This window comes from Globicephala melas, chromosome 16 (assembly GCF_963455315.2).
Source record: "Globicephala melas chromosome 16, mGloMel1.2, whole genome shotgun sequence".
In the NCBI taxonomy this organism is placed as follows: domain Eukaryota; kingdom Metazoa; phylum Chordata; class Mammalia; order Artiodactyla; family Delphinidae; genus Globicephala; species Globicephala melas.
In genome coordinates, this window is record NC_083329.1 from 55,866,854 (window position 1) to 55,893,265 (window position 26,412).

Genomic DNA, 26,412 nt, shown 5'->3' on the forward strand with positions numbered 1-26,412 from the left:
GCCTGTGGTTTCCAGTCCCCTCTGCTGCCCGCCTTCCCTGCCCCTCCTCAGAGGTAGCATTCAGTGCCAACCTCCTCCTTCGTTTGGGCGCTCTTCTCCGGCCTGGTTCTGCAACCTTGCAGCCCCTTCCTCCCATCTTAATGAGTTAAGAAAGGATCCCATGCACACAGGCCCTCCCTCTTGGGAGGTGGAGGGACGAGAGCTGAGTTGGGCTGGGGTTCTTGAACCAGAACATACCAATGTTCCCAGTCCTGACGGACTGAAACATTGGCTGTTAAGGCCTCAAATCCCTGCCTCCTTCCCAAGGCTCTTTCCTCTGGCATGTAGGAATTAGGACCTGGTTACATTGGTCCATTTGCAGAAGCAGCCAGCTGGCAGCTCTTATGCTGCTGCTTCTGATTTTGGTTACAAGAAAACCTATTTGGTTACCCAGCAAAACAAAGTAACCAAAAAGAAGTTCTAAGCAGAATGATGCAGTGTTTCTATATATATATATACATATACACACATATATATATATACACACACACACAGACATGTATTGGTGTACAGATAGATTATAATTTCTTTTCTCTAATGGCAGGGTGTTTTCACGCTGTTTTAGTCTGTTTAAATTGCATGTTCAAACGCTGGAGTGTCAAGAGGTGATGCGCTCACCTTTTCTAAGCCGGCCTCTTTGACTAACGCATTGGTCTTTGTCATTGGGTCCTAAGAGATGGCCATGAATTCCTAGTGAGTGACTGAGCCGTGAGTGTGTGTCCTTTGATATCTTGCCTGTATTGCACAGTCTGCCCTCAAGCTGTTCATAATCTCATGAGCTGCCTGTATTTCCAGTTGAAGATGAGCAGCCGTCAACACTGTCACCCAAAAAAAAGCAGCGCAACGGAGGCATGCGGAACTCACCCAGCTCCTCGCCCAAGCTGATGAGGTAAGGATAGGGGCCCGGGCCACGCGGTGGGTCCACCGGTGGGTCCCCCTCTCGCTCCTTCTCCTGTCCTTGCCCCCTCCCCACCCTGCCAGGCCCAGAGGCTCCCCTCCCCGGCAGGCTCGCGGCGGAGGAGGGGACGCGATCGTTAGATGGCTTCTTAGAGGCTGAAGTATTTATTCTGTCAGCTTGTCAGCAGTTAATGATAGAGCTGAAAAAATTCTGTCATGAAAAACAGTTTGAAAAGCTGTTTGAAAAATACATAGGCTTTAAAGTCTGAGCTGTCACCAAGTCCTGTCTATGTGTAGTTCCTAAACAGCAGTGGCACTAATGACAGCGGCAACCAATCAGAGGAACCCGTGTGGTTAGTTTGCCTCCAGCAAGTCTCTTTCTGCTGGAGTCCCTCCGAGGACTGCTTTCTGTACTTAAGGCCATATGTGAGATGTATCATAACAATCAAAAATGAACCTGAAGATTACCTTCTCTTTATCCTGTCGATTGAAATCAAATTTCTGTTAATTGATTTTGACTGATAAAAAAGTCTAATAATCTGTGGACTTGCCAAAGCAAAGTTCAAAAGTAATCCAGTTCTGCTCAGGCTAAAAGCAATATTAATTATGAAATAGAGCTTGTGTGCACTCTTTTTCTCTCTCTTTCTCTTTCTCTCCTCCCTCCCTCCTTCCCTCCCTCCCTTCCTTCCTTCCTTCCTCCCTTCCTTCTTTCTCTTCTTTCTATCTTGACTGCAGCTTCCTCTAGGAAATGGCAAGTGAAGTCAATTTTCAGTAGAATTCCGTTGGATCCTCTCCTTGGACTCTTCATCTTTCATCTTCCTTTTTCTGTCTTCGATTCATCTGCCAATCCCAGTGCTCCTTTCCCCCATCATCCTAGCTCTCCAGCACCTCAATGAAACAGGAGTGATTTCAGATTTGCACTGCTTTCCCTAAATGGTTCCTGCCATGGAAACACCTGCCATCTTGACGATAATTTCTCCTTTTCATTGCCATTGGCTGCTCTCTTCCCTTTGATTATTGATTTAAAAAAAATCACAGCGATTTCCTCTTCCTTCCTCCCCTTCTCCAAGCATTTGCATCTTCCTGGCTCCCCATGACCACCTTTCTAGGGTGGAGAGAGGGCAGTCCGTCTTCATGTGGTTGAGGACGCAGGTCCCAGGAGAAGACACACCCAGCCCCATGTCCTTTTCCGTCACCATCCTCTCTTCCTGTTCAATGTTTCCTCAACAGTTCTCTGGCTTCCCTTTACTCAGTCTTGCTTGGGTGTTGCTGATTTACATGCTTGTTTACGGTTTATGAGGAGGAATAAAATGTGCCAACTGCCAAGCCTCTCCCTTCTATGATGCCAGTTGTCGTGTTCACATCCGCTCTGCATTTACTCACCTTTAGGTAATCGCCTCATCTCATGCTAATAGTTTTACCCATTGAAAGTAAAGCCCAGGCGCGTTCTCTTGCCTAAATTTAGAGAAGCAAATAAATAAATAAAGAGAAGTCTGAAAAATCTGAAACCTTTGGAGCCAAATTCCCTGTCCCTGTTTGCTATGTAAAGTACGGCTCACTTCTCTGATCTTGAGTAATAATAATTCTGAGGAGTTACACTGTTTTCATATGCTTCAAAGCTGTGTCAAAGTTTTGCTGCTTAAGGGTACTTCTTTCTTCTGTTGGCTCTTGGGTACCGAGATGACAGGTCTTCTGTACGAGGTGGAAGCTTCTTTAAGTCGTAGCCTTCAGCAAAACATCAAATGACCCAATCCAGGGTAACATACTTCTACACAAATGACGTTCCTGTATGTATATTATACCCTATATATTAAATACTTTAGTGTTACGCGCTACATTTTATGTGCAATAGAAAGTGACGGTTTGAGGTAGCCTTGGGGGGACTTTTTTTCCCACAAGCAGAAAAAGCTAGTATGTACTGTAACAAGTATGGTTTTTACAGGACTCTGTGCCCGAAGGCCTTTGTAAATAAGTAATGATCAACAGATTGGCTGTGGGCTTTTGAAAAGCATGACTGTGTCAGTTTGCATGATGGGGGAGAATTTTCAAAGTGGGTCTTGCTTTCATTGCCTGTCGGAGAGGGGCTGAGGAAGGCAGTCATCCCAGGCTGGAGCTGTCTGCTCCGCGGTACATCAGAATTGCTAAACGTGGGGCAGGCGGTGAGCTGAAACTTGCCGAGCTACAGAACTCGGGTTTCTGGTGTTGGTGCCTTTGGGCTGGTGCTGTGGCCGTGGCTACTGTTACCAGGGCACTTCACCCACCAGCCCACGACCACCCCGATTGCTGCTCAGCTGGAACGGGCTGTCCCATGACAAGTCAGAAAGCCTCAGACGCTCCTCCCTCACCTTGACGTTCTGTGTTCCAGGTGCTCTGCAGACTCTGTCTGGTGTGGGAGCAAAGACAGGGTGTTGAGCCCTCTCTCTGTTGCCCTTCCTTTCCTGGGTAGGAGCGAAGAGCCCATGCGCGGTTTGCTTTGGTTTGGTTTGAATCCCTGGCCCTGGCCGTGAGGTTGCCGGGGCTTATTTTTTACAGCTCCTCTTGCTAATCGACAGCAAACAGAGGGGTTCCTGTACCACCTTGAGGTTCCCCTAGGTCCTCCCCTGCAACATCTTCAAACACTCGCTTTCTACTCTACAAAAGATAGGACTCCCAGGTCCTATTCCCTGTGGCCTGAAACATCCGTAAAGGAGGCTAATGACTCATTTGAAGTGGGTGTTTCGACGTGAGTCTGTGGCTTGCTGCTTGAGCAGAATCAGTCATTCGGAATGCGGGCAGGTTTTAGTGGCCTACGGGCAGTGATAGGAACAGTTCCAAGAGAAACCGGAGAGCCCGGAATGGGCTGGGCTGGGCTTTAATTTACCACTGTGGCCTCTGCAAATAAAACAGGCTCCCGCGTGAGGGGTCCTTGCAAGCCGTCTGCCAGCAGGAAGTGCTACAGGGACTCTGCAGTAACGCTCTTTGCCTCCCCTTTGTTCTGGTAGCGGGGTCTACCCTGGTTCGTAAGTGTCGCTTAACTCTGCACAATCCTTCGATGAACTGCCTCGCTTTGCGTGTCTGGATCCTGAGGCCGTATGTTTTGTAGTTACCCTGGCACAGAAAACACCCCTCGCAGCCAGATTGACCCAAATGGTGAGCGTCTGTGCTCCAGGCCAGGGGTCTGTGTGTCACAATAGAGACCTTTGGCTTCAAATCCTACAAAGGAGCAGGCTGAGGAGTTAACCGGGGCCCTGTATTCATCTCCCTGTGGGTCTCTTCGCAGGGAATTATTTAAGGAGCCTCTCCTAGTTTTCCTCTAAAATCGCCAAGCACCTATTGCCCCGTTCTCCCCACTCAGTGGGTTTGCGCCCTGTCAGGAAAGCTCTGTCTTCCTTCAGTCGTGAGGCTCTGGAGGGCAGGAACTTCGTCTCTGAATAGCTAAGTCAAGGGCTCTTAATTTGGCGGCCTCCCAGACCCCATTGACTCTCTAGTGAAATCTGTCTAGAAATGCTCTCTAGGAAAAAGAAAGTTCATTGGACACCATTTTGACTCCAGTTGAAGGAGATTCTTGGATTCCTAAATCCCGGCCCCAGCTACTGTCACATTTGGTTCTTCTCACAACCACCTTCGAGTAGTTCCCTTCACAGATGCTTTTTGGCCGCTGAGAATATGTCTTCAGTGGGTAGATGGTAATGGGGGAGATGCCCAGGCTCCCACACCGTGTCCTCAAATGCAGCCCGAAAGGTTATGCATTTTAGCTGCCTGCTTCTGTTTCTTTTCTCAGATTAATCCGTTTCTGGGAAATGTTTAGAGCGAGCCTACCGTACTCAAGATGTTGTGGAAGGTCTTTGAGGGGTGTCAAGTAAGATGGATTACACTCCTCAAGTTACATGGGTTACATGTCTTCAAAATGCTCACGGTTTGATGTGGGAGACAGACATGCGTATACAGCAAAACGGAATAAGGACAGAGCAGAGACCTACCAGCATGGGCTGTGGGAGCAGAGGGTGCCCTCATTACCTCTGGTCTGGGAGGCTGAGCCTGGGTTGTGAAGGATATGGAGAATGCTCGACTAATAGCGCTAGCCACCCTTGCCCTTCGTTTACTAGGCACCAGGCATCGTTCCAAGAGCGTTAGGCCTGTTAATCCATGGAATCCTAACTACAGCTCCAGGAGGAGGGATTGCGCTCTCGTCCATTTTACAGATAAGGAAATTGAGTCACAGAGATGTAAAGAGTAGTAAATCTAGTCAGTCTTACCTAACTGGGAAGATTTGAACCCAGATGGTTTGGTTTCCAAACCCATATTGTTTACTGCTTCATTCTTCTGCCCGATGAGGGGAATAGGAAAGTACTCAGGCCATCGCAGGTGGCTTGATGTGGCTGGAGAAAGGCATCCTTGGAGTTGCATAACTGGAGTTGAAAATATTAGGCCTTTCCTGTCATAGGCCAAAACCTTGCTGGTTTTTGAGGAGGCAGTGCCCTAACTTGTGTCTTGGGAGGATCACTGATGAAAGTATAAGGACGGGTTTAGAACCCTCCATCAGTGCCTTCTGGAGACCCGTGGTACCTCTGGGTACCAAACCGTTCAGGGTCTGCTTCAGAATAGTGGACCAGACGTGGGCTCAACAGTCTTCCCAAGAAGGACACACAGCATTCCTGACATAATGACAGTAACGCCTCTTCCCTCAGGTGCTAGAGGGGACTTGGTGTAAGATACCACGGGCTATGAGGATTTACCCAGGATGTGTCGGGTGGACGCGTTACACAAAGAGATAGCCCCCAGCCAGGCTAGCAAGGATAACTGACAGCGCTAAAAGCAGATATTGAATGCTGTGAAAGGAGCTTCGTGTCATAAGACCCAGGAAACATTAGATATTTGTTTTCTGAGTCAGAGTGGAAATATGATTGGAGTAAAACAGATTATCCTCTTGGGCCCTAACGGATCATTAAATGAAGTAAACTCATCTGCTTGTTAAGTCCCAGCCTCTCCCTTTTGACGCCTACCTCTCACGGGGTCTTTTTGTTAGGACTGCCAGCTTGAAAGGTTGTAGTAATAGAAAATGGCAAAGTGGCCTGAGCCCACTCAGAGCTGGGGACAGAATGCCACTCTCCCAGTCTCTTTCGCTGGGCAGAATGAAGAAGGAAGGCCAGGACAGCTCAGCTCAGTAAATCCACCTCTTAATGCACAAACACATAGCAAATGACAGGCCCTCAAGGGACTGCAGAAGAAAGAAATGGTGGGTCTCGTCATCCCAAGGCTTGGTGGATTTGACACAGGTCCGTGGACACATTGCATACACAGCAGAGGGTCATTATCCTGTCCCCTCATTTCAGAAGCGTGTTGTCCACTCTCCTCCAGGACTGAAGAACAGTCAGCTCTCCCGGCTGGTCTCCCAGATATAAATAGAGGCAGTAATTTCCTTCTTGCTCTGAGGACGGTGGCTGTCTAGCAAGAGATGACAAACTAGGGAGCAGCAGTTCTTGATTGTTTACTTGTCGGGCAGAAGAAAAAACAAAATGCAAGTAGAGAGATACAGAAAGTTTGGCCAGTGTGGCCTGAAGGTTTTCTCAAGGTGGCTCCAAGGTTGGCCACCTCGGGGAGATGGGGGCGGGGGTAGGGGACAGCCGTGTCTCAGGAGAGACGAGCATTACATAGGACAGTGGAGGCAGCTTTGAAGGATGAGTTAGGGCAGAATCCCGAAGTCAGGATCCTTGCGACCTAGCAGGAAATAGAAATCACCCAGAAATAAAATGCACCCAAGAAAGAAGCGGATCCGTTGAGTCAGAACCATTTGCGGTGCTGAAAACCTAAGTATGGGCCCTTTTGAGGAGACCACCTGAGACCCGCTCCAGTCTCCTGTGGCTGCCGCAGCCAGAGACCCATGCATGTGACCTGCGGCTCCTGAACGTTGCCCTGAAGGACTTAGCTACTGCCTGCGACGTTGTCTTCTGTGGAGTGGAAGAAGCGATGGGAAGCAAGGAGGGTGGAAAACTGAATTATAAGCATTGCACTCGATAAGAAAGAATATTTCATTTGCTTTTCTATGCTGGTTTATTTGCTGATTAGCTCTCGGAGGTAGACGTCAGCAAGAGAGAGTCATTTGCGTGGCTTCCAGGTTAGAAATTTCTATCAAGTGTTGATACAACCCCTCAAGTTCCAGAGAGTCACAGAGCGAGAGTCAGAGCAGGTGACCTGGGTGCACTTTGGTCACCAGAGCTGCATTCTCCATTTGAATAACAGGGCCAGGACTACAGTGGGGCATGTGAGGTGCCCCCTTCCGTTTTGCACCGAGGCCCCTCGATGGCCTCACTCTGATCCCGGCCTCGTTGAAAAGAACCACAGCCTTCCAGTCCGTATGTTGCAGATAGTTGCTAACTTTGGTAGGATTGCCTCGAACCACAAAGCCTGTCCATTTGGGCAAACCTTTACAGCAGTGATCCTCAAATTTCAGCGTCAGAATCATCTGGAGCACCTTGTTGATACAGCTTGATTCAGTAGGTCTGGGCTGGGCTGGAGAACTGCATTTCTCCCAGGCTCCCAGGTGATGCTGAGGCAGCTGGTGTGGGGTCATGCTTCGAGAACCACCGCTTACGGGAATCAGAGCCGTGGGAGGAGCTTCACGTGATGGGGACCCTTCTCACAGAAATGTTCAGCCCTGGCACTGGAGCACTAAACAGTTGTTAAAAACAGCTGTGTTGACCGCATTGTACATCAGACACGAGTCCTGTCTGCTGATCAGTTACAGCAGCTGGCTTCAGGCACATTCCAGGCAGCCTGACTGGTTAGAGACATACTACAGAGTCCCCCTTCCTTCCGATCACGATGCCCTAATTTCAAGTACTGTCCCTGTAAAGCGGAGAAACAGCGCAAGAGCCTTGATTGTTCCTCAAACAAATGGTCACAAGATGTCAGAGGCGAAGGGGCTCTCACTGGACACTTTTTCTCGTCTGCATGAGGGTCTGGGGGAGTTTCTGTTGAATGATTTGAGATGTTCAGAGACCAGAGATCATTCATCAGCTTCTCTTGGTAGTTGGTTGTTTACTGGGTCCTCTGCGGGGTTCTGGAAATGTGTGGAAGAGTAAAACAGGAGTTCCCTGCCCTGAAGAACATCACCAGACAGTTGTGCAAATCATTATCTCTGAAAGAGCATCTTACTTCTGTTAAGGGCTCCCAGGAGGGGAAAGCCACGTCTGTCTCTGAGGTTATGGAGGAGGACAGCACAGGAGGAATATTTGAAGCAAACCGGGAGGCTTCAGAAGCGTTCTGGTACCCTTACTATGGTGCCTGACATAACAGATACTCAGTAAAATCAGTCTTTGCCACTGGGGTGAAAGGCCCGCAGAGGCATGAGAAATGGCCCAATTTTATCAAGCCTCCCGTTTCCCAGGGAGACTTCTGCAGAGATGGCCTCAATCTAGATGGGACGCTTGTAATGATAGGAGGGGCCTTATCATGTGATGAGAAATGAGGTCCCGAAAATCAAGCAAGGGAAAGGATGCAATTTTAAACCCATTTGGTAACTTTCCTCTTTCATACCTTTTGTTTGTCCGTTTGGTTTGGTTTGTACTTGTACTTTAATGTAAATTTCTGAAGTCCAGCATCGAACCCACTGCCACACAAAAAATTTCGAATTTTCCTCCAAGAGGAACTGTGCACTTTAAAATATAATGCCACCTTCTTCACAGCAGGTTTGCTAGAAAAGAGATTTGTGGTTTTGCTTTCGGCTGTTGTCTTCAAGGCAAGCTTTTTGTGTGTCTGCTGTAGCTGGGCATTTAGTTCACTTCCTGAGATTAATTGATGGCAAGCGGCATTCCTTGCTCCGCAGACCCTCAAAACGATGATCTTTTATTCTTTTCTTCAAGTGAGGTATGCTTAATATCTAGCTGCGGACTTTGGAGGTATGAGCTGAGATTCAAGAAGCATAGCTATGAAAAATTTAACTCACTGGAGCTCCTCGGTTGTTATAAAAATGTGGGTATTCCTAAATGGAGTCTTCAGATATTGGGACAAGACAAAAACTCACCCAGCCTTAGTTGATTATTGAGGCTCTCCTTAGCACATTGTCCTGACAGGGACTCATGGGGAAATTTTCTACTGATAATTCACACCAGCTGTGCATTTCATAAATGCCCGCCATGCTGCTTTTCTTTTTTGCAACGTAGAGGGCACTGTGGCTTGGGGCGCTGCAGTGGGGAATGAGCACGATCCAGCTGCCTCCTGCAAGTGGGAGGGGGTAAGACGGGGGCCACGCTGCACTGACTTCCAGTTAAGAAGACCTCTCTGGGCAAAGCAGTGTTCTCTTCCCACTAACTGTCTTCTCTACATTACTTATCCACTCTGTTTCCCATCTGTACCAATGGGTGATAATAACAGAAATTACCTGTAAGTATCATTGTGATGAGTAAATCACAAAACGTAGGTAAAAGTTTTAGCGCAGCAACATTTATAAGAGCTCAACCCATGATGGCTAGTCATCTTAGTAGCAACAGTAGAAGTAGCAGTAGTCTAGTAGTCAAAGTAATAGTAGGAGAACCCCACACCTTTATTATTGAACCACTTTGTTTCCTGTCTCCTTTCACCATTGTAACAGCTACAAATGTATAAGTGAGTTCTAAGCAAAGAATAAAAGAATGATAATAATAACAGTAGTTAACCTTTATTGAGGGCATGCTCTGTGTCAAGTTCTGTGCTAAGTGCATGCCATGCCTTTACTCAGGCAACCCTCAAATTGAATCCATTAACTAATGATGATGTTTAACATTCCCATTTTACAGATAAAGAAACTGAGGCAAGGCACAATGTAGCAAGCAGTAGACGAGCCAAAACCTGATGAAAGACATTTTGGCTCTGGAGCCAGTATACTTAATCACTAAAGACATAGGTGGTTTTCTGCCCTCAGTGGCATCCACTTCCAAACACTCCCTTGGGGGGTCAACTCTCTTGGTTCCACTGAACAAATTAACTGGCTAGTGTCCGGGTTTCTTGTTTTCTTTGGTTGGACTGTCATAAGTATTGATCCTCAAATGCAAGTTAAAGACTAGGGGAGAAGTTTCCCTCCAGATAGAGCAGATCCAATTGTGTACGTATGTGACCCAAACTCTTTCATGAAGATACTGTGTCTTTCTGGTATGTTTCCATGTATTCCTAAACTGATGGCAGGATGCTTTTCTCCTTTAAATGAACAGCTGAGCCCTAAGGTGCAAGAAGGACAGCCAGGGTCATCAGTGGAGTGACAGCTGGTACATTGTGCCCGTTTTTCTTTAAGGTGCACTATTGTATTAATTTACTCAGGCTGCCGTAACAAAGTACTACAGACTGAGTGTCTTAAACAACAGACATTTATTTTCTCACGGTTCTGGAGGTTGGAAGTCCAAGATCAAGCTGTTGGCAGGGTTGGTTCCTTCTGAGGCCTCAAAGGAAGGATCTGTTTCAGGCCTCTCTCCTTGGCTGGTAGATGGCCATCTTCTCCCCATGACTTCACATCATCCTCCCTCTGTACAGGTCTGTGCCCAAATTTCCTCTTCTTATAAAGACGACAGTCATATTGGATTAGGGCCTACCCTAATGACCTCATTTTAACTGAATTACCTCTTTAAAGACCATATCTCAAAATACAGTTACAGTCTGAGATACTGGGAGTTAGGACTACAACATACAAATTTTATGGGGGCGGGGATACAGTTCAGACCATAACAACTACACGGCAGATACACTTCACCTCATAGTTTTACCCTAAAATAAGGCTTGTACGTTGGCTAAGTGGTGAGTGGCAAATGAGCCTTGAATCAATTATGGTCCATTTTGGGGGAGTTGGGATTACTTTCTGAGTTGAGGAAATATATAAAATAGTTAAGATGTGAAAGGCAATATCTAGTATTGGGCCTCGGTTCCAAGTAAATCTTTAAGGAGTTGTCCGAGAGCCCGTGAAAGTGATTCTCTTTGTTGTTCTGTAAACTGATAATGTTGGGATACTTTGTTCAGGGGGGTTTCTGATGGCCCTCCTTCCCCCCGCCACAACCAAAGCACTGTTGGTTGTTGTGCTCCATGGCAAGCGCTTGGGCTTTCTCCTATTAATACAGAGTCCAATTTAGAAGGAGAAGTTCCTGTAGGCAAGTAGCCTAAGCCAGCCTGTGGCACTTACGTTGCTACAGGAACAGACATGGCAAAGAAATGTATCCTGTCTGGCCCAAAGTAGCTAGTGACTCTCCTGTTGCTGAAATCAATCACGTTCCAAGCTTCCTCCCAGACGTCTAGTGAATCTAGTTAATGAGAAGCAGTTCTAGTAATCAGTCTTCAGTGCTTCTTATCTCCCGTCTTTGCTCCCAAAACAACTTTTCTATGCTTACTCCATGCCATCCAGCCTTTTGATACCCAACAGTGGTTCAGTATTTCCAAAATCCTTCCAGTCAGCACTCGTTCATTGAGAGAAGAGTCCTTAAAAGTCCTTAAAGGTCACCCAACATTTATAAGGAAATTTATAATGAAATCCGATCTATATTCACAGCTCCTCAGGAATGTCTCAAATGATGAGAAATCCACTGCCTTGGGAAACAACCCATGTCATTTTTAAAATACCTTCCATTTGTAAGGAAACGTTCTTCCTTTCTGGAAACTTGAGTTTGGCTCTATCTAACTCCCTAGTCTGAGCTCCATTGGTCATAATCAGTCGAATCCATCTCTTCCACTTGACTCCCATCGCACATCTGAGGGCAGCTCAGGTCTTCTGTACCTCAGGTCGGGCAATACGACATCTCCAACCATGCTTTGGGGTGCCTTTCTTTGGCTCTTTTCTTTTGGATCTCAATCATCTGAACGGCTCCTAGTGGGTCATGACTATAATATGCTGAGATTCCTCCTTACCTTTCAGGGCTCAGATCAAAAGTTATCTTCTGGGCTTCCTTGGTGGCACAGTGGTTGAGAATCCGCCTGCTTATGCAGGGGACGTGGGTTCGTGCGCCGGTCCGGGAAGATCCCACATGCCGCGGAGCGGCTGGGCCCGTGAGCCGCGACCACTGGGCATGCGCGTCCGCAGCCTGTGCTCCGCAGCAGGAGAGGCCACGACAGTGAGAGGCCCGCGTACCGCCAAAAAAAATAAAATTAAAAAAAAGTTATCTTCTTTGCAAAGCCTTTCTTGATGTTACTCAAATACCAGGCAATGCACAGCTTTCCTGGTGTTCTCAGACCACCTTGTACATTCACTTTGCTATAACACTTACCACAGTGTATCACAACCGTTGATGGACATTTTCTCTCTTGCTCGCCGTATTATAACTCTCTGACTAGGGACTGTACCTTCAACATTGCGGTATCCTCCATTCCCGGCACAGAAGAGGGGATTCCCGTTTATTGATTGCTTTACTGATTCAAGAAACCAAAGTTCAAATTTCAGGTACCATGGCTGATCAGAAACGGAAATATCTTTGTTCAGGGAGGTTTTTGACAGTCTTCAGATCAGCCCCTTTTAGTAACATCCTGGATGACTTATATTTAAATGATCCGGGGCAGGCTGGGAGGCTTGCAGGAAGTACGGAGTGCGGCGTGGCTTACCACTGAGACTTCCCTGAGGCTTCTGGATGTTCCAGTGCAAATCCTGGCTTACAGCCCTAGTGTCAAATGATACCTGGTGTACCCAAATCTCTGCCCTAGTTAATGAGGCTTGACATTTAAAAAGCTGTCTTTCTTTCTTTTCACTGAGGGACAATTGATCATCAGGCTTGTTTATTTACTTTTTTTTTTTCAGTAGGAAACATTTTTTTAATAGATCTTTATTGGAGTATAATTGCTTTACAATACTGTGTTAGTTTCTGTTGTACACCAAAGTGAATCAGCCATATGCATACATATGTCCCCATATCCTCTCCCTCTTGAGCCTCCCTCCCACCCTCCCTATCCCACCCGTCTAGGTCATCGCAAAGCACCGAGCTGATTTTTCTGTGCTATGCAGCTATGCAGCTGCTTCCCACTAGCCAACTATTTTACATTTGGTAGTGTATATATGTCGATGCTACTCACTTTGCCCCAGCTTCCCCCTCCCACCCCGTGTCCTCAAGTCCATTCTCTATGTCTACATCTTTATTCCTGCCCTGCAACTAGGTTCATCAGCACCATTTTTTTTTTTTTAGATTCCATATATATGCGTTAGCATACAGTATTTGTTTTTCTCTTTTTGACTTACTTCACTCTGTATGACAGACTCTAGGTCCATCCACCTCACTACAGATAACTCAATTTCCTTTCTTTTTATGGCTGAGTAATATTCCATTGTATATATATGCCACATCTTCTTTATCCATTCATCTGTCAGTGGACATTTAGGTTGGTTCCATGTCCTGGCTATTGTAAATAGTGCTGCAGTGAACATTGTGGTACATGTCTCTTTTTGAATTATGGTTTTCTCAGGGTATATGCCCAGTAGTGGGATTGCTGGGTCACATGGTAGTTCTAATTTTAGTTTTTTAAGGAACCTCCATAATGTTCTCCATAGTGGTTGTATCAATTTACATTCCCAGCAACAGTGCAGGAGGGTTCCCTTTTCACCACACCCTTTCCAGCATTTATTGTTTCTAGACTGTTTGATAATGGCCATTTTGACCGGCATGAGGTATCATTATAGTTTTGATTTGCATTTCTCTAATAATTAGTGTTGTTGAGCGTCTTTTCATGTGCCTCTTGGCCATCTGTATGTCTTCCTTGGTGAAATATCTATTTAGGTCTTATGCCCATTTTTTAAATTGGATTTTTTTTTTTTTTTTTTTGATGTTGAGCTCCGTGAGCTGTTTGTATATTTTGGAGATTAATCCTTTGTTGTTTCATTTGCAAATATTTTCTCCCATTCTGAGCGTTGTCTTTTTGTCTTGTTTATGGTTTCCTTTGCTGTGCAAAAGCTTTTAAGTTTCATTAGGTCCCATTTGTTTCTTTTGTTTTTATTTCCATTTCTCTAGGAGGTGGGTCAAAAAGGATCTTGCTGTGATTTATGTCACAGAGTGTTCTGCCTGTGCTTTCCTCTAAGTGTTTTATAGTGTCTGGCATTACATTTAGGTCTCTAATCCATTTTGAGTTTATTTTTGTATATGGTGTTAGGGAGTGTTCTAATTTCATTCTTTTACATGTAGCTGTCCAGTTTTCCCAGCACCACTTATTGAAGTGGCTGTCTTTTTTCCATTTTATGTTCTTGCCTCCTTTGTCATAAATTAGGTGACCATATGTGCATGGGTTTATCTCTGGGCATTCTACCCTGTACCACTGATCTATATTTCTGTTTTTGTGCCAGTACCATACTGTCTTGATTACTGTAGCTTTGTGGTATAGTTCAAACTTGAGGTGCTGATTCCTCCAGTTCTGTTTTTCTTTCCCAAGTTTGCTTTGGCTGTTCGAGGTCTTTCGAGGCTGTTCGAGGTTTCCATACAAATTGTAAAATTTTTTGTTCTAATTCTGTGAAGAGTGCCAGTGGTAGTTTGGTAGGGATTGCATTGTATCTGTAGATTGCTTTGAATCTGTAGATTGCTTTGGGTAGTATAGTCATTTTCACAATATTGATTCTTCCAGTCCAAGAACATGGTATGGTATATTTCTCCATCTGTTTATGTCATCTTTGATTTCTTTCATCAGTGTTTTATAGTTTTCTGAGTACAAGTCTTTCGCCTACTTAGGCAGGTGTATTCCTAGGTATTTTATTCTTTTTGTTGTGATGGTAAATGGGAGTGTTTCCTTAACTTCTCTTTCTGATTTTTTTTTTTTGTTGGTATATAGGAATACCAGCGATTTCTGTGCATTAATTTTGTATTCTGCAACCTTACCAAATTCATTGATTAGCTCTAGTAGTTTTCTGGTGGCATCTTTAGGATTTTCTATGTATAGTATCGTGTCATAGGCAAACAGTGACAGTTTTACTTCTTGTTTTCCAATTTGTATTCCTTTTATTTCTTTGTCTTCTCTGATTGCCATGGCTAGGACTTCCAAAACTATGTTGAATAAGAGTGACAAGAGTGGGCATCCTTGTCTTGTTCCTGATCTTAGTGGAAATGCTTTCAGTTTTTCACCATTGAGTATGATACTTAATGTGGGTTTGTCATATATGGCCTTTATTATGTTGAGGTAGGTTCCCTCTGTGCCCATTTTCTGGAGAGTTTTGATCATAAATTGGTGTTGAATTTTGTCAGAAGCTTTTTCTGCATCTATTGAGATGATCATATAGTTTTTATTCCTTAATTTGTTAATGTGGTGTATCACACTGATTGATTTGCGTATATTGAAGAGTCCTTTCATCCCTGGGATAAATCCCACTTGATCATGGTGTATGATTCTTTGTTGTTGGATTCTGTTTGCTAGTATTTTGTTCAGGATTTTTGCATCTATGTTCATCAGTGATATTGGTGTATACTTTTCTTTTTTTGTGATATCTTTTTCTGGTTTTTGCATCAGGGTGATGATGGCTTTGTAGAAATTATTTGGGAGTGTTTCTCCCTCTGAAATTTTTTGGAAGAGTTTGAGAAGGATAGGTGTTAGCTCTTCTTTACATGTTTGATAGAATTTGCCTGTGAAGCTACCTGGTCCTGGACTTTTGTTTGCTGGAAGATTTTTAATTACAGTTTCAATTTCATTACTTGTGATAGGTCTGTTTATATTTTCTGATTCTTCCTGGTTCAGTCTTGGAAAATTGTACCTTTCCAAGAATTTGTCCATTTCTTTGTGGTTGTCCATTTTATTGGTGTGTAGTTGTTTGTAGGAGTCTCTTATAATCCTTTGTATTTCTGCAGTGTCAGTTGTGATTTCTCCTTTTTCATTTCTAATTCTGTTGATTTGCATCCTCTCCCTTTTTTTCTTGATGAGTCTGGCTAATGGTTTATCAATTTTGTTTATCTTTTCAAAGAACCAGCTTTTAGTTTTATTGATCTTTGCTATTGTTTTCTTCATTTCTATTTCATGTATTTCTGCTCTGATCTTTATGATTTTTTTCCTTCTACTGGCTTTGGGTTTTCTTTGTTCTTCTTTCTCTAGTGTAGGGTTAGATTGTTTATTTGCGATTTTTCTTGTTTCTTGAGGTGAGACTGAATTGCTCTAAACTTCCCTCTCAGAACTAACTGCTTTTGCTGTGTACCATAGGTTTGGGATTGTCATGTTTTCATTGCCATTTGTTTCTATGTATTTTTTAATTTCTTCTTTGATTTTTCCAGTGATCTCTTGGTTATTTAGTAGCACACCGTTTAGCCTCCATGTATTTGTGTTTTTACATTTTTTTTTCCTGTAACTGATTTCCAATCTCATAGAGTTGTGGTCAGAAAAGATGCTTGATACGATTTCAATTTTCTTAAATTTTCTGAGGCTTGATTTGTGACCCAAGTTGTGATCTATCCTGGAGAATGTTCCAGGTGCACTTGAGAAGAATGTGTGTTCTGCCAGTTTTGGGTGGAATGTTCTGTAAATATCAATTAAATCTATCTGGTCTATTGTGTCATTTAAAGCTTGTGTTTCTTTATTTATTTTCTGTTTGGATGATCTGCCCATTGGTGTAGGTGGGGTGTTAAAGTCCCTACTATTATTGTGTTACTGTCAGTTTCTCCTTTCATGGTTGTTAGCATTTGCCATATGTATTGACGTTCTCCTAACATTTATAGTTGTTATATCTTCTTCTTGGATTGATTGTTTGATCATTATGTAATGTCCCTCCTTATCTCTTGTAACAGTCTTGTTTTTTTTTTTTTTTTTTTTTTGCGGTACGTGGGCCTCTCACTGTTGTGGCCTCTCCCGTTGTGGAGCACAAGCTGCGGACACGCAGGCTCAGTGGCCATGGCTCATGGGCCCAGCTGCTCCGTGGCATGTGGGATCTTCCCGGACTGGGGCACAAACCCGTGTCCCCTGCATAGGCAGGCGGACTCTCAACCACTGCGCCACCAGGGAAGCCCTAACAGTCTTTATTTTAAAGTCTATTTTATCTGATATAAGCACTGCTACTCCAGGTTTCTTTTGATTCCCATTTGCATGGAATATCTTTTTCCATCCCTTCACTTTCAGTCTGTATGTGTCCCTAGGTCTGAAGTGGGTCCCTTGTAGACAGCATATATACGTGTCTTGTTTTTGTATCCATTCAGCCAGTCTGTGTCTTTCGGTTGGGGCATTTAATCCATTTACATTCAAGGTGATTATCGATATGTATGTTCCTATTACCATTTTCTTAATTGTTTTGGGTTTGTTTTTGTGGGTCTTTTTCTTCTCTTGTGTTTCTCACCTAGAGAAGCTTCTTTAGCATATATTGTAAAGCTGGTTTGTTGGTGCTGAATTCTCTTAGTTTTTGCCAGTCTGAGAAGCTTTTGATTTCTCCATTGAATCTGAATGAGATCCTTGCTGGGTAGAGTAATCTTGGTTGTAGGTTTTTCTCTCTCATCACTTTATGTATATCCTGCCACTCCCTTCTGGCCTGCAGAGTTTCTGCTGAAAAATCAGCTGATAACCTTATGGGGATTCCTTTGTATGTTATTTTTTGTTTTTCCCCTTGCTGCTTTTAATATTTTTCTTTGAATTTAATTTGTGTTACTTTGATTAATATGTGTCTTGGTCTGTTTTTCCTAGGGTATATCCTGTATAGGACTCTCTGTGCTTCCTGGACTTGGGTGACTACTTCCTTTCCCATGTTAGGGAAGTTTTCAACTATAATCTCTTCAAGTATTTTCTGAGACCCTTTCTTTTTCTCTTCTTTTTCTGAGGGCCCTATAATTCGAATGTTGGTGCGTTTAGTGTTGTCCCAGAGGTCTCTGAGGTTGTCTTCAATCCTTTTCAACCTTTTTTCTTTATTCTGCTCCTTGGCAGTTATTTCCACCATTCTGTCTTCCAGCTCACGTATTCGTTCTTCTGCCTCAGTTATTCTGTTATTGATTCCTCCTAGTGTATTTTTCATTTCAGTTATTGTGTTGTTCATCTCTGTTTGTACTTTAGTTCTTCTAGATCTTTGTTAAACATTTTTGTATTTTCTCAATCTGTGCCTCCATTCTATTTCCTAGATACTGGATCATCTTTACTATCATTACTCTGAATTCTTTTTCAGGTAGATTGCCTATTTCCTCTTCATTTATTTGGTCTTATAGGTTTTTACCTTGCTCCTTCATCTGTGACATATTTTTTTGCCATCTCACTTTTTTTTTTTTAATGAGTGGGGTTGTGTTCCTGTCTTACTGGTTGTTTGGCCTGAGGCTTCCAACACTGGAGTTTGTAGGCTGTTGGGTAGATCTGGGTTTTGGTGCTGAGATGAGGACCTCCGTGAGCCCTCACTCCAATGAATATTCCCTGGGGTCTGAGGTTCTCTGTTAGTCCAGTGGTTTGGACTCAGAGCTCCCGCTGCAGGAGCTTCAGCCCGACCCCCAGCTCATGAACCAAGATCCCGCAAGCCATGTGGGGTGGTTAAAAAAAGAAACAAAGTAAAAAATAAAATTAGACTAGGCAACTAATAGATATGTTAGAAAGAATATAAAAATAAAAATATAGATGAATCAACAACCGGAAGGTACAACAGTACCACAATAGTAACAAAGAGGAGGAGGGAAAGGAAAATTTAAAAAGGGGGAAAGGGCCTTGGCTGTGGAGAGCGGGGCCTAAGCAAGGGTGAGGTTTGGGCGGTGGGCAGGGCCAAGGCTCAGGACCCACTGGGCTGGAAAAGGCCCTGGGGGCTGTGGGGGGTGGGGCTTAGGCTCAACAGAACAGCAGGGGCCCAGGCGTGCCCCCCACCCCTGGTCTCAGAGGGCAGGGGACCTCACCTGGGGGCCCAGCAGGCTTCCTGGCCCGAGTGGGCAGGGCAGTCGCCCTCTGCTCCTCTCCCACTCCTCCGGAGGGCCCCTCCCGCCTGCCTCTCCTGATCTCCCCGGCCTCAGGGGCGCCAATCTTGTCTGGCCTCCACTTCTCCTCCCCTCTCAGTCCCCCCACGTCCTACCAGTTCATTTGGGGGTTCCTCCTGTCTCCTTGGGTGTCAGGGTCCTCCACCAGTGACTGGCAGGTGCCCTAGTTGTGGGGAGATGCTAACTCGGCATCTTCCCACCTTATTTACTTTTCTAGGATGAGGGTTGGAGGCCAGAGTAACCAAGGGATGATTGCTTCCCTAAAAGATAGGGAATCAAAATGTATCTCCTCTCCCTCAAGGCACGTATTTTGTGACAGGAATTTTGGCCAGCTTACTACAGCGTTTGCTTGCTTGCTAATATTATATGAATATAAATCCTGAATACACTGGGGGCAGGTCTCAGACCTCCCTGAGATAATACCTCCTCTCCAACCAATAAACAACCTGGCTCTGTATCTTCAGGACAAATTTATTAAGGTCCGCTTCCAACTGAAATACATTCTTCTAGGGCTGGGAAGAAAGAGTCCATTCTGTTCATTTTCTCAGACCTCTTCTTTATGGTGGGTCGTGGATATCTATAGAACTCTTAAAGAGTCTTCAAGGACAAAAATATTCAGATTTGATCTTGCCCTGATCTGTGACCCATTCTTACCAGCAAGTGCCTTTTTATTTTAGCATTTTTGACGGAGCTCAGTATTTGAAAGGTGACCTGCTGGTTTACAACACCTCTCACATTCCAACAACCCATCTACCGAGATGTTGTTCCGAGCTAACTGTTCTTCTCCTTTTAAGATCAGATATGACAGTTCCTATAGTAATCTAGCGTGTTCATTGAAGATAACTTTGCGGGATGGCTTCACATGATATTTGTCATTTGGTGTAGCCTAAAAGAAAATTCTCAGGAATAAATAAATGCAGCGAGAGTCTTCCCATCTGAAGTGGGATTGGAAGGCCTATTAGGAGGGCCATGGTAGAGATCCTGAAGACTTACTAATAGGTCTCTGGACTATGTAGGAGGGATTGCTATCCCACTGTCTTTGTTCTGAACATACAAATGAGAAATACCAGAGAACTTTCAGAGGAAGAAGTACTAAGAACGAAATAAAGTTCACTCTTTAATGCTTGAAATAGATGGTTTCAAAGGTAAAATCACTTCACAGTAAATTTTGGAATTTCAACTCATTTTCATTTTCTATCTTGAATTGACAAGATTATTCAGGGAAAATGGCTCCACTGCACAGATAGCCAACGACGCCTGGGACATTGTCCTAATTTTATGCAGTTATTCTTGTAGAAACCCAAATGCCTCCCTGAAAATAGAGGTGCAGAATCTCTATCAGAGATAGAATCTAGACAATGGATGTGGACCAAGATGCAGGATTATATTTCTTATGCTGTAAGCTTGTTAGAGCTGCCTGATTCTATTGTAATTCTTGAGGTTATCGGTAAGGCTCTGCCCATCCACTGGAGGGGAGGCCACTGTAGAGGCAACTTTCTTTTCCTCCAGTAAACGAGGCAAGAGGGGGTGACTGTAGCTCTGAGAATTCAAGACAAGTTTATTAAGATGCCTCTGAGCTTGAGGCTCTCATCTAAGGAGTGTGGCAGTTGGGAGGTGAAGGTAGGGGTAGGGGAGAGCATCTTTGGACAGTGAGTGCAAATACAGTTGTCAAGGCAAGGAGAGAGGGTGTTGTTTAGTATTGAAATCATGTATTCCAGATGTGGGCATTTAGTAGTCAGTCTGCTCTGAAGTGACATGCTGCTGAATCTTTAAAGGGCTTCAGCCAGGGAGAGCAAAATCTGATTGGGCAAATTGCTAAAATATTTAAAGTGCAGCCTGTTAAAGCTTTTAGTGCGAAGAGCATCACGTCAGAAGTTGTAGTCAGAAGGAGCGAGTAATTGGCTTTCCGTCCTCGTGCCAGTCAGTCAGCATGAGGCTCTATTCCTATTCCTTCCTCTTCATTGCCAATGCTAATAACAACACTTGAGGGTGTGTGCATGTGTGTGTGTGTGTGTGTGTCTCATGGAGAGATTGGATAGCTGGTAAAAGGAGAATAGAAGGAGTGAGACATCCATAAGAAGGGAGACTAAATCCACAAAATGATGTGAAGTCCATTTTAGAAAAAGGAGAACAGGAGAGAAAGGCAGAATTACTACCCGACAAAGGTCACCTGCGTGTCCAGGAGGTGGTGGTGGTGGTGGTTTGAGGTAGTTATCTTTCAAAGGATGGGTTCTGCAAGCAAGAGAGTGGCCTTCAGTGACAACCACTTCCTCTGCATCTTTCATCTCCTCCGAGGTGTAACGCACGGGGCACTTTCCATTTATAATTTATCACATTTTCCACTTCGGTTTTCCTGTCCTCTTCTCCCCAGGCATGACCCCTTGTTAATTCCCGGCAATGATCAGATTGACAACATGGACTCCAACGTGAAGAAGTACGACTCTACTGGGATGTTTCACTGGTGTGCACCCAAGGAGATAGAGAAAGTCATCCTGGTGAGTGACAGATTACAGAATTGATGCCATCCTCTTCTGTCCCAAATTATGTCTACTAGGAATGAGATTTTCCTAACTGGATGGTGGGGTGATAGTCCCTGCACCTGATTATTTTTATACTTAATATTCAGGACATGTCTTGAAACAGCTAGAACTCTCATCAGAACATGACCTGCGAGTGGAATTTTCAATCACTGAATATGTATTGGCTCATTACCATAGGGTGTGAAATGCATCATGCGAGACAGTATGTACCATAACTCCTATGGACATGACTCTGGGGCCAGAGCCTGCCTGTGCCATTAGCTGTGTGGCCTTGGACGAGTCACTGGAGCTCTTTACACTCTATCTCTTATATGTAAGAAGATGGAACGAGAATGACCTTAACTCATAGGATGGTAGTGAAGATTAAAACCCATACGTTTTAATAAGTTTATAGGACTCCATAAACTTACCTGTTATTATTATTATTATATATTAAATGCCATGAAGAAATCTGAATGCTACCTGTATTGTCGTTTGTTTGTAACAGTGTCTTGTATCCTTCTAGATAATTGATTTGCGTATTTGTGATCCTTCTTAGCACACGATGTAGGCAGGCAGATCACATTTGCTGATGATGACAAGGGTGACCGTGGTCCACCTCGGGAAGGCTGGGGCTCAGAGCGCCGTTTCCTGGTTGACTCCTCTCAGTAGCAGTAGTGGGCTTCTTCTGGTGTGTCCCAAGAATGTCAGCATAGATAACAATCCGTTCTACTCTTTAGACTTGTCCGATTAAGAGCTTTAAGCTTTAATGCCTTCATCTCCTACCGTTTATTGTCTTGCTAATCCATGAAAAATGGATTAATAATCAGGAAGTTCAGATGGAAAGGTTCTTTCTCCCTTGTGCTTTCTAATCCCCGGATTGCTGTGGTCTGCTCCTTTATGTCCACCAGGAAAATCCTATCATTTCTGATGTCATGGCCACCCTTCCTAAGAAAGGACTGTTCCAGTTCCTCAGAATGGCTTTGTGCTCTAATCCATTAGCTTTTTCCCTGTGTTTTATCTGAATGTGTGTGTGATTTCTCAATTTAATTATAATCGAGCATTAAGAACCAATACAGCTTTGTGCTGGAGGCTGTCTGGGAGGTGTGAAAGTTACAGACAAAAGCACAGAAAGTCAGAATTCTTAGGAAACAGCCCCCGTCCAAGGAGTGCAAATGGTTTTCATCACCAAGCTGCTGCACGTGTCTACATCCTGATGTTGTATCTGCCCCACTTTTGCTCTAGGTATTATAGACTCATCCTGGTGTTACCCACCTGGGGACAGGTCAAAGGCTTGGTTGGCATTGCGGGATCCAAGGTTTTAATGGCTTGCCTAGATAATCCTGAGGAGTGCATGGCTGACTGACGTTCAGAGCCCCCTGCCAGCACCAAAGGGTTGAGTGAGGCCAGTTACTACTCCCCTCACCTGAAACATAACATCATTTAACAAAACATTTATGACAAACCTATTACATGTTGGGCACTGTTCTTGTTGCTGGGGGTACAACAACTCCTGACTGGTCTCATAGAGCTTCTGTTCCAGTGGGGGCAAAGACCAGATCTCCAGGTAGGCAATGAATATGTAATAACATTTGAGATATTGATAACGTGCTATGAAGAAAATAAAGTGAGGTGATAGGCGAGAAAGGGACTGGGAGGTGCTGTTTAGACAGTGTGGCCCCAAAAGCCCTCTCTAAAGTAACCCTGCACAGAGATGAGAATGCTTGGAAGAGCCAGCAACATGAGGATGCTTTCTGGGCACAGGATACTATCTGCTTTGGGGGTTAGAAAACATGAGACGGCCGTAATTTTGAGGAAATGACCATCTAATTAAAAGATATAAACGTACCATGAAACAATATATTCAAAGCTTAGCGTTACAAGGCACAAAGTGCTGTTTGAATCTAGTATGTGTTTAAGTGGCTGGGGAAGTCTTATTGGATACAAACAGTTGATCTTGGAAGGGGTTTATGGCTCTTAAGGCCCCATTTGGACTAGGCCTTGAAGAATGTGTAGGAAACTCAAGATACCCACATAAGTAGTTTCTCTATTGCGTCTTAAACCTGGCAGAATCAGTCTCCCCAAGGCTGAGTCCCAGGAATTGGGATCTTTACCAGGTTCTCCAGGTGATATTGCTGTGGCCGGTCTAAGGATTGGTGTTTTGGTCCCCAGATCTAATTTCCTGTGGTCAGCACCTGTGCCTTGGCCACTCTGCTAATTGATGCCTTCCCTACCTTCCTATTCTAGATTTCGGGACCCGCTTGGTATTCCTCAGGCTTGCTGAAGGGAGCTAGCCTCCCAGATGACCGGTCAATTAAAATTAATCAGGGGTCCCATCACAGCACATTACAAAACTGGTTGACCCTCTGCTGGTGGTACCTAGGCACACACACTTCCATGCAGCCAAGATAACTAACTCCAGGCATCATCCATGAAGCAGTGATGTGGGGTGTGACTCCCTAGTGGGTCCTCCTCGGTCACTATTTATAAGACATTTTTTATGGCCTCCGTCTGAGATGTCCCTGTACTGTTGCGGAGAGAAACCAATAATGGTGACAGCCCCTGCTTTAGTCTAACGATCAGGGAGTGAACGCTTGCTTCTTCCTCTCCTTGGGGGTTACTGTAATAACCCTGACATTATCGTGAATTGCAATATTGGCATTTAAACAATCAATACACTGGTCAATTCTAGGGATTAAATCGAGCAGAGTTTGATATGTGCAGGGGACATTAATATGCCTCCCCAAAAGCATCGTAAGCCACACGGGGCCATCCAGACATGCAGTGGGTGGAACGGGAGGAAGAAAGCCAAGATGGGAGGCACCAGACCAGAAAGAGGCAGAGAAAGGCCCAGCACTGGCCTCCTGTGTTACTTTCTGCATGAACACAGTGAGCAGTGGGGCCAGCAGTAGCTAATCATGTGCATTTCCTGGGAAGCTCTAACTGGGCTGATTTATTCCTTCATTTGTCTCCTTTGTAAATACAGGCCTAAAGTTGGGGGAAGACATGGGCTTGTTGCCCTTGCTGTTCTGATCCTTTTAGTGGCTGTTTGGGAATCTTCCTCTGATGACTTAACACAGGTGGCCACTCCAGTCATGTTCCTGGAAACCCCAAGGCAGCGGTAGACATTGGTCGGCAAACTCTCTCTGGAAAGGGTCATATAATAAATAATTTAGGCTTTGCTGGCCATACGGTCTCTGTCACAGCTAATCACCTCTGCTTTTGTAATGTAAAAGCAGCCACAGACAATACCTACCTAAGATTAGCCGTGTTGCAATAAAATTTGGTGGAATTTGAACTTAATATAAGTTTCACATATTATGAAATATGCTTCTTTTGATTTTTTTTTCAACCCATTTTCAAACATAAAAACCAATCTAAGCTCACTGGCCATAAAAAAGCAGGCGGTGGACCAGATTTGGCCCATGGGCCAGAGTTTGCCAGCCCCTGGCTCAGGATATCGTGTTCTACCTACTGATGCAGTGACGTCCTGTGAGATCCCATCGATGAGTCTAGAATTTGGAACTCATTTCTCAAGCCGAGGCCAGCAGGGGTCTGACTGTTTTATCATCATCTCAGCAACAGAAGCGCACAAGACAGCTCATTTTATCAACAATTTCCTGGAAACTAAGACTTCCTTTTCCGAATGACATAAATATTGCTATTCCCTCTTATTTTACCCCTGAAAGTTCTGCTGTTATGTATGGATGGCATATCTTCCTTAAATCTTTTCTCAGAGAAGGTAGTGATATGTGTGAATATATGTTTGCACGTGTTTATTCCACCAATGTAATTTATACACACATACTCTAATTATGAATATATATGGCATGTATATAACATGAAGAAATTAAAAACATAATAGCACATGGTAAGCACTCAGCAATTGTTTACTTGGTATTTTACACAAGTGATTTTTTCAGTCCTTTTCACAACCCCATCTCTCCAATGCCTGTGCCCTTCTCCCTCCGGCAGACTCGAAGTGAAGCCGCCATGACCGTCCTGAGTGGCCACGTGGTGGTCTGCATCTTTGGCGATGTCACTTCAGCCCTGATTGGCCTCCGGAACCTGGTGATGCCACTCCGTGCCAGCAACTTTCACTACCACGAGCTCAAGCACATTGTGTTTGTGGGTTCCATCGAGTACCTCAAGCGGGAATGGGAGACTCTTCATAACTTCCCCAAAGTGTCCATATTGCCTGTAAGTCCAAGGTCACATTAGCAATGCTTTTTTCTTCTTTTCATTCACAAAAGAAAAATCCCAGATGGATAGAGTGGTTGTAGCTTTGATCATGCCTCTGCTTCTTCATCTGGTTATGGACCTGAGGACTCAGCCCTTCCCCTATGCTCTGTCTAGGAATATCCAAACCCTGGGAGACCTTATTAAAAGGGATTTGCAGCCAAGTTTAGTCACTCACCAGTCATGGAGTTTAGCTGGTATCAAACGTATTAACCATATCAGTGTCTATACAGTCTCTCTCTTGCCTACCCAAACCCAGCGCTTTGCAATATTATAGCACTTATAGCAGAATTTACATAAGGAACTATTTATATCACTTTATTTATGACATTATGAATGCTTGGAGAAATCTTATTTTACCATGTTCTGTTTTTAACGAAATGCATTTAACAGAGTTCTTTATTTCTGTTGTACAAAAGGCCAGCCCCTTCTGCTGGCCAACCCCTCCCTCCCTCCCAGTCATTTAGAAGCCCAGAAATGTTTTCATGAGATTGTGTGTGTGTGTACATGTGTGCACGTGTGTGCATGTGATGTTCTTGATTACAAAACACTAGGACCCAAATCTAAAAGGAACAATTTGGGACTCCACAATTTAATGAGAGGGCATGGGATACGTGATCTGGGAGTCACATAACTAACTACTTCCCAATCGTTAATCAATATATTTTCCATAAACTGTCAAGTAATTGTAGAGCACCGTACATTTCAACCTTTGATATAGTTCTCCAGGTCACAAATCTATGCAAGTATCACTTATACTCCAAACATCTTTCTTGGAAGTTCACATCCCTAAAACTGAGGAACACAGATTTTATTCTATATTTTAAGAAGTCTGGATTTTTTCCCACTTACAGAGCTGAAATTTGTTATTTCTATTATCAGCTTCTAGAACCTCGGAAATGGAAAAAGAAGAGTCA

At 44.2% G+C, this 26,412-nt stretch overlaps 1 protein-coding gene across 24 annotated transcripts in view; it reads left to right on the forward strand.

Annotated features, from left to right (window-relative positions):
- The window catches only part of KCNMA1 (potassium calcium-activated channel subfamily M alpha 1), a 741,810-nt gene that overhangs the window by 639,926 nt on the left and 75,472 nt on the right, over nucleotides 1–26,412 (forward strand). For all 24 annotated transcript variants that reach the window (XM_060286605.1, XM_060286606.1, XM_060286602.1 and 21 more), the window contains 3 exons: nucleotides 835–928; nucleotides 21,109–21,232; nucleotides 25,232–25,456. In XM_060286605.1, coding sequence (XP_060142588.1) covers nucleotides 835–928; nucleotides 21,109–21,232; nucleotides 25,232–25,456 — 443 coding nt within the window. The remainder of the gene's footprint in view (nucleotides 1–834; nucleotides 929–21,108; nucleotides 21,233–25,231; nucleotides 25,457–26,412) is intronic.